At 44.0% G+C, this 8,194-nt stretch overlaps 2 protein-coding genes across 5 annotated transcripts in view; one reads left to right on the top strand and one right to left on the bottom strand.

The window, feature by feature from the left end:
- The first annotated feature begins 656 nt into the window (after positions 1 to 656).
- On the top strand, positions 657 to 2,129 carry zar1l (zygote arrest 1-like). Its single transcript, XM_028421869.1, has 4 exons — positions 657 to 1,268; positions 1,533 to 1,625; positions 1,711 to 1,785; positions 1,891 to 2,129. Exons 1-4 carry the CDS (start codon positions 687 to 689, stop codon positions 2,032 to 2,034), a joined length of 894 nt encoding a protein of 297 aa, XP_028277670.1. The 5' UTR covers positions 657 to 686; the 3' UTR covers positions 2,035 to 2,129.
- Positions 2,130 to 2,362: 233 nt separating this feature from the next.
- fryb (furry homolog b (Drosophila)) overlaps positions 2,363 to 8,194 on the bottom strand; it is a 36,496-nt gene continuing 30,664 nt past the window's right edge. For all 4 annotated transcript variants that reach the window (XM_028422382.1, XM_028422383.1, XM_028422384.1 and 1 more), the window contains exons 57-66: positions 7,953 to 8,147; positions 7,692 to 7,820; positions 7,386 to 7,600; positions 6,966 to 7,170; positions 6,647 to 6,796; positions 6,468 to 6,566; positions 6,304 to 6,387; positions 5,687 to 5,797; positions 5,101 to 5,336; positions 2,363 to 4,983 (exon numbers count right to left, since the gene is read on the bottom strand). In XM_028422382.1, the coding sequence (XP_028278183.1) occupies positions 4,725 to 4,983; positions 5,101 to 5,336; positions 5,687 to 5,797; positions 6,304 to 6,387; positions 6,468 to 6,566; positions 6,647 to 6,796; positions 6,966 to 7,170; positions 7,386 to 7,600; positions 7,692 to 7,820; positions 7,953 to 8,147 (1,683 nt within the window). In that variant the 3' untranslated portion in view covers positions 2,363 to 4,724. The remainder of the gene's footprint in view (positions 4,984 to 5,100; positions 5,337 to 5,686; positions 5,798 to 6,303; positions 6,388 to 6,467; positions 6,567 to 6,646; positions 6,797 to 6,965; positions 7,171 to 7,385; positions 7,601 to 7,691; positions 7,821 to 7,952; positions 8,148 to 8,194) is intronic.

Below are 8,194 nucleotides of genomic sequence, written 5' to 3'. Positions count from 1 at the left end.
TGAGCCACCATTTATTCTAAGACACATTTTAGGCTTCTATAGAGCCATTAGTTTCTTCCGTTCTTTTGTGTGCAAACCCATTCATTTCCTATTTAGACTCTTCTGACACATCTGGTTTCTTTATGTTCTTCTTCATGTTATAGGAACTGTTGTTGCTTTTATGAATTTTGCAGCACAAATCCTCCAAACTGTTACAATTATTGAAGCTGAATCACTGAATAACAAACTAAAAAGATTCTGGTGTGAATCAGCCGCTCTGCTTTGTCTTGCTCAGAGGGGTCTGGCAAACATGAGCTATAGGGGGAGCTCCAATATAATCTAAAAACCCAAATCTTAAAGCATTGTACCCTACCTGCTGCAGAAAAAAACATATAGGGTAAATATTATAAAATATTTAAATGAATTATTTAAACTGCCAGTCTAAATTATTTGACATTTTTATTGGTAAAATTTAATATTTAAATTATGTAATTTTTTGTAAGCTACTTAATGTAGACTATATGTGAATTTTTTGTGTTTCACACAGATATTAAATGCAGATATTGACTTTTATTTTATTTTTACTTCTCTTTCATTAGAGCCAGCGCACCCCTGCTCCCAATTAACCAATTAGGGCTACAAGCCGTGAACTGTAGGCCTTTTTAAATCCCAACAGGAACAAGTTGGACCGGTTTCATGGCTCCAGGATGGAGGGGTTCCTGTCCACGTTTCCTCCATACAATGTCTACGGTAACCCCGTCGGCGCGCCACCGGCTCCAGACGGCAGCTGGGGAAAGAGAGAGGGCCGCTTCATGATCCCCCAGGGCCTCAACTACCTGGAGCTCTGCAAGGCAATCCTTTCGCAAGTCAACCCCACTTTACCTCTTCCTTCTCTGAAAAAGGCAATCACCAAAGAGTGTGGCGTGCAAGTCAACGCTAAAGTGGATAAAGTCGTGCAATGCTCACTGGGTCCCAAGACGCTTTTCTGCGACGATCATCCTGCCTCCTTCAAGCCCCCACAGAGTCCGGATCTGTTCACACCAGACGGGAAAGCGCAGTGCCACACTCCGCCGGTGAGCAACCTGCGCTTCTTCAGACCAGTATCCATCTACTCGCCGGTGTTTGACCGCAGGCTCTTCCAGAAGTGGCTCCATGATGACTGTGGAAGTGAAGGAAAATCTGCCGAGGCCAGTGAACGAGCCGAGTCTGACGCGGATCAATATGTGGACGACCCAGAAAAGGAGTCGAAGCCTGCTTTTCGCCAGTCCTCAAAGGGTTCCAGCTTTCAGGTGGGTTTTGAAAAACATTCAGTTTCCCTGCATGAACATTTGCTTCGTGATGACTGCTCACATACTAGAGTTAAATGTCCCCCTGGAGACCTAGACCCAGATTTTTTTCTGTAAAAATTAGCTTTTAGGTCTCATTTAACACCACTGTGTGCAATAAAGTAAAACAACCTGCAATATAGAAACTCAAAACTAAAGTCAAGAAGGTCAAAAACTGGATTATACGAAACAATGTCTGGAAATATATTTGTGTGTGTTAACTTTCAGTTTCTGGAGCAGAGGTATGGCTTTTTCCACTGTAAGAAGTGCAACATCCGGTGGGAGAGTGCTTATGTGTGGTGCATCTCTGGAACCAGCAAGGTGAGGGCTCAGTTACTCGGTGTAGGATTGTGATTTAACACTCATTAACTGCTGATCTAATTCGGAGTGATGCTTGTCCTGACAGGTGTACTACAAGCAGCTCTGCCGGAAGTGTCAGTTGGGGTTTAACCCCTACAGAGTGGAGTCCATCCTCTGCAAGGTATATACTGCTGTCACATTATGTGTGAGTCTCTGGGTTAAACTAGATTGGATGACTCATTTTTTTGAGTCTGGGCACCCACCTTTAACTGGCTCTGTGTCTCAGGGTTGCTCTCAGACCTGCTGCAGCTGTGAGAAGAGGCAGAGGCACATCAACATGAAGAGGCCTCACCGTCAGGATCTGTGCTGCCGCTGCAAGGGAATGAGGCTGTCCTGCGATGCCACCTACAGCTTCAAATACATTGTCTGAGCTTTACCCTGTGTGACCTCCACACATGCTAATGCTGCCACCATTAAGAAGCTGAATCTCTGTCTTTACTTGTTTGGTGCAACAGTTTCCTTGATCCTGGTACACATGAAAAATATTTTTGTATAAAAAAATAAAAGTTCATTAAATATTCTACATTTGTCACTTTGTGTATACTAAGGAAGACATGCTGTTAAAGGTTTAACAAATGCACAGTATATACTTTTGATATGTCTTTACTTTGACACCAACTTGTACAGAGCATAAACTCAAAACTTCACAAAGGCTGTAAAAGTATTTACAAGGTGGAAAAAAAACCTCAACTACAGTCTTCATCTAAAAAGCTCTAAAAATGTGCAACTTCTTGTTTGGCATGCAAACACACATTCTCCCGCACACAAGAATGGAAAAAAAACAGACACACGTGAGCTTGAAGCTCCCTTTTGCATCTCATACAAACACATCTTTCAGATAAAATGATTTTTCAATATTTCAAACACTCCCTACAGTACAACAGAAGATGCATGCATGGCAGTTTGATTTGAGAGAAAGAACATCAATATAAAACCTAATTCAAATCAGTGATTCCTAGCTGATCAGATATAAATAAGGGGGAGAAAAAAAGACATTTGTACAGCAGAGAGCAGGTGACTGTTAAAGAGGGGGAAACTGAGGGAGAGTCACAAAAGGAGCTGACGACAGGAAGCGTTCAGTAGTAGCACAGCTTTTGTTTCGAACATCAACAATGAGTGCTGAATGTCAGCATTTCCCTTAACATGTAAGGTAACTACAAACTACACACAAACATATGCTACTATGGTTGTGTGAGTATGACTATTAACAGACAGACAAAAAATATTTGTGTACATGCACAGTCGTCTTGGCATGTGTTACAGTGACAGTGAGAATTATAGTGTATACACTAGCCACAGAGGAGTGTACGCCACACACAGATAATGGCAAGATTACTCTACCAATGTTTACAACAGTAGTAGGAGGAGGAGGACAAGCTAGTTCACTGATACAGAACATAAACAGAGAGCGGCATGAGGAACTCCGCTTGAATGTTCTGCGTCTGCTCTGTCGGCCAGTCTTTCAGTCAGTCTGTTTGGGGGGTGATGGGGGCATTAGTGTACAGTAGAGAGCATTCAGCTGGGTCATGCATTGCACGGTTTCCTCCAGAGGAGGTTTCAGAACAGTAGACACAGTAGGAGAGAGAAGTTACTCCAGCATTGGGCTTTTCCTTCTTAGTGAAAGTGACAGCCTGTTCTCTTACAGCAACAAACAGTAAAATAGTCGCCTTTCTGTAACATTAAAAAAACTAATACCAAGACTCCATTTAGTGCAATAGAGGAAAATCTTCCAGTGCTCTTATGTAGTGCCACGTGTGGTTTCCTCACTGTCTCTGTGTGATACTACCAAACAAAATACATCCTTCTTTAAGGAGGCAGCAACTGTCAAGTCAGGTTCAATCATGTATTAAGTTTATCCGGGAACCCGGATAGAAATCCAGGCTAAAAGTCTTGATAGGTCCTCAGAGTAGATGCTGAATGGTGACCAGCAATTAGGATTTAAACTAGGAACACATCATTTTTACATTTAGCTGTGGAGTTAATCCACTGCTTTCTCAGAAACACATCAGGTCATCTTTATCAGCAGGCAGCAATCTGTAGTATCCAGTGGGTTTAGAAATACATCCCATTATACACCAGGTGGGATTCTCATTCCTTCAAGTTTAAAATTTCCAGGTATCTCTGGGGTGTCATCAATCTGAAAGAGTTACTTTCAGTCAGAGGTGTGATCCTCTGCTGTCTCTTAGGTCTGGACATCTGATGGTTTGGCATTCAGGAGCCCCCCTGCTTTCAACAGGGGCAGGGCGGCATGCCCCACCTTCCCCAGGTAGTTTGATAAGGGCATAGCAGCACCCCCGAAGGAGCAACAACAACTCCATGCTGCAGCCTCTCCTGGGCCGGTGGGACAAGGAGGGGGAGGAGGGGAAGGGAGGAGAGATGAGGATGGAGCAGGGCCGTGAGTTAAGACCGTGCAGTGGCCCGGGTGTGAAGTTGAGCATGAGGATGAATGTTTGTATGGAATTTGGGGAAAATGGGGAAGGTGTAAGTCCCGAGAAGAACTGGGTGATACGTTTGTGCAAGAGTGTGAGAGCAAGGTGGGCTCAGAGGCTACAGTGGGTAGAGCGTTACATGTCAGGTGTTTGTTGCTGTGTAAATGTGGTGAACTGTGTGATGAATGTCCTCTAAAAGGACAGTAGAGGTTAGTGTTCTCATCTACATAACTCCTTTTTGGCTCTTTTGTGTGTGGCAGTGTAAAATCAGGTTGACCTGGCATGTTTGAGCAAGCATGTGATGAGAACAGATTTGGCGGTTTCGGAAAATCAAGCAGCGAGTTTTCAGAGTTCACAGTGGATGACGATGAGGAGAGCAGAGAAAAGTTTGTGTCTACATATGGTTCTGGCTCTAATGTTTGGCAGGGCAGTAAGCAGGTAGTTCTCTGGAGCTGTGCAGCCGGGGCAGCAGACACACAGGAGGAGGCAGGGGCCAGGTATGTGGGTGCTGAGCCCCCTCTGTTAGAGCAGTCTGGGATGGCAGCAAGGGATATGAAGGTGGTTTTGGAAGTGTCAGCGATGAAGGAGGTAAAGGTGGGGAAGGAGGGGGTGGGGGGCTCCTGAGTTCCTGTCAGAGGCTGGTCCCGGAGGCACTGGAGTCGGGGAGGTAAGTTGTGACAACCCGGTACCCCTGGGCGCGGCGAATCATATCGCGGATTTCCCCGTTGAGCTCCAGTAGCTTGGAGCAGATCAGGCTGAGGTCCTGTCGAGAGCCAACCAGGGCAATTGTGCCCGTCTGGCCCAGCGTTTGGTGACGGAAGTAGACGTTAAGCAGCGTCTGGACCTCGCTCTCTGAGCTGCCACCGAACACTCCATTGGGCCACTGCCTCCTACAAATGGATAAAAAGAAGGTAGGATAGGTCAAAAAAACGAAAACAGTGATATTGGCATAATATACCCACATCAGTATGCATCTGAATGTTGTTGACATCTGAGAGAATTGCTACCTGCACTCCTGGATGTACCGCACAGCTTTGGTGAACTCATGGTTCCTAAGGCACTCTAGTATGGCCTGCACGGCCGCCTCAGATGTGGGAAAGCTGGGCACAACCATGGCTGCCACCTGGGTGGCGTGTGCATGAGTGTGGGCCAAATGTTTGTGCTCCAAGTCGCTGGCCACAGCTGCCTCAGCAGCCTGCAGGCTGGTCTTCAGGTCAGTGAGCTCTCTGGACATGTTCAGAAGCTGAGGGGAGGAACATAATTGTGATTGTTTGAGAGGGAGGGATGTATTATTAGTACAGTAGTATTTCTCATTCAATACTAAGAAGATTAAGATTAAGATTAAGATTAAGAAAACCTTTATTTGTCCCACAATGTGGACTAAATATCAAGAGTAGGAACTGGGAGGGCAGAATTTTCGTAACACTGTTTAATCACATTGTCAATTATTCTATATCAACTTTGTTCAGATGATGAAGATTTTACATTGATACACATCTTTTCACATTTAACAGTCAAAACATCTTTTGTTTTGTTTGGACTGAATTGTAAATTGCTGTGAGTGATGTGTGTAAGGTGTATGACTTGGCTCACCTCGGGCACGGAGCTGATGGCATGGACTTGACCAATGAGTGAGCAGTAGGACTGAAACAATAGGAGGAGCTGGAAGTGCAGCTTGTAGAGCCTCTGACAAAGCTCCAGTTGCTAGAAGACATTAGTGAAGAAATTAATGTCAGATTAATCAGGAGTGGAGAAGACACAAAGTCACACATTCACCCCACCGATCACACACTGATGCAAAGGAACAATAATAAAAGTAGCTGATCATCTAGTGCAGAGTAAATTAAGCAGTTAAAGTAAAGAAACTTGTAAGAGAAACTTACTGCAAGAGATTCCATTTGCTAGACAGCGAGAGAGCATGTTAGGGCGTCAGATTGAGGTCAGAGGAAGACAGAGCATCAATCAAACACATGCACAACACCATGAGTATTCAGAGTCAGTGTACTAAGAATTAGTCAGCAGTGTACAACTCCAACTTCATATGTTAAAGTATAGGTGGGTAAAACAGAGAAGTCAATGCAAACATGCAAATACAGCACATTTTTTAGAGGAGCAGAGAGGCAGAGAGACAGAAATATAAACACACAGATCCTAGATACGGAGCTTGTTTGCCCTTCAACTGAAATATCTTTAAAAGAAGTTCTTCATACCTTCTCCTCTGAGTCTCCAGGTTGGCAGGTAACTACACTGTCACCGGGGCACCTAGGAAATGTGTCCTTGCAGTTCCTCAGCCACTAGAATTAGTTTTTAATTTCAGTCAAACATTTGCAAAATAGAAAACTCAACACTTTAGTCAATAGGATGGAAGAGATACCAATACGGCAGCTTCCTCTTTAGTATTGTAGGTATCTAGGTACTCCTGCAGTTCCAGAGCACTGAACTTCATCTTTTCAAGGAGGCCATAGGACATGATCTGGAAAAAGTAAATTCACTTCGTTAGACAGATTGATCACATTCCCTATGCTATCACCTAAATATGCATGCAGAACTCACTGTGTCGGCATCAATGTAAATTGTAGGACAGTCTGAGCATGTGGCCAGCATCTGTGAGGACCTGAGGAACTTTGATCCAATGCCCCTCAAGCCCTCGCCGAGGTAGGTGGCAACATCGGTTGTCAAGGTGCAGAATTTACCTTGGATGTTCTGGGAAAGAAAGAATACAAAAAAAAGAAAAAAAAAAAGAAAAAAAAAGAAAGAAAGAAAGAATTACATGTCAATATTAATATGAGACGTTGCTTAAAGAGAAGACAAAATCATCAATCCCAAAATTGTATTTTTAAAATAATTAAAACTAAGTGTTCCTGTGATTTACTTTAAAGAGTGATGAGAAGACTTGAAAGGTGTAGACTGCACAGGACCCATCTGAGTCAGTTACAAGCTGGTTAATATGACAGCGCCATGCCTCTTCAGCATCGTCACACACTGTGGGTTGGAATGCCGCCAAGATGGCAGAGAAAAATGGAGAAGGGGGAGGAGGAAACCCAAGGTCTTCCAAATCATCTACATCATCACGTAAGCTGGCACAATGTAAATGTGGGCAAAAGAAAAAAAACGTTTTTTAATACATTCTTTATAAATATTCAAATCAAAAGTTTATATTATTAAGCAACAAAGAAAAGTTTTGACAAAATAAACGTTTGTCTCAATCATTTATAGCATTCTTAATTATCTAACTAAATCGGACCATTATTGTCATATAGTCAATGAAAAAGTACCCTTTATTCCTATTCACCTGGGCAGGCAGTTTGGGTCTAGAAAGTCCAGTGGGGGTTGGCAGTAGTCCAAGTTGAGGCCACGATCCAGATTCAGCGACTGATCCTGTGGTTGCCCTGGCAACTCCAGTGTGAAGCTTTCCCCACAGTCAGAGCCGGGAGGGAGCTCGTTGGCGCTCAGTGACAGCTCGTCATCCTGGACCTGCGTGTCCTCGTCCTCACCACACACTCTTATCTGAGGAAGCAAAGCCGTTAAAATTTGTTTAACTATAACTATTGTATCTATACAAATGCACAACCAACCGCATATGTGTAGTGATACTCACATGCAGGCCATCATGGAGAACTCCCTGGCCTGGGGTTGTGGCGTTGAGGGACTGGGGGTCAGCCGATGTGTCATAAGAAGTAGATAGAGAATCAGTGTGATTGGTTTCCTCTGATGGAGAAGGGTTTGTCTGGAACAGGAAGGCAAGCGGGAATATCATTCATTTTGATTGATTGGATTCTTTAAACTGGGTCACTGCAATAACAGATATGGTTTTATAAGCTTCAGTAAATGTTAGTGTCCAACAATCAAGGCTACACACAAGCTGAGAATGAGAGAGGCTCTGGCTGGTTGAAGACTCCTCTTCCTCTGAGGACTCGTCTGAATCATGAGGGTCTTCGTGACCCAGACTTGGCGTGCTGCCCGAATGCTGGCTCTCCTCCAATAGATCACCCAGCTCTGTGCTGTCCAAAGATCGCCGGCGCACACCCCAGTTAAAGTTATCGACAGTTTCGCCCTAGATATAAAACACACACACACACAAGGTTGGAGGATGGGGGCAAA

The sequence above is a fragment of the Parambassis ranga genome, chromosome 14 (genome assembly GCF_900634625.1).
Source record: "Parambassis ranga chromosome 14, fParRan2.1, whole genome shotgun sequence".
Taxonomy (NCBI): domain Eukaryota; kingdom Metazoa; phylum Chordata; class Actinopteri; family Ambassidae; genus Parambassis; species Parambassis ranga.
The sequence above is the reverse complement of the archived record's forward strand: the minus strand, read 5'-3'. Positions and strand labels throughout refer to the sequence as shown.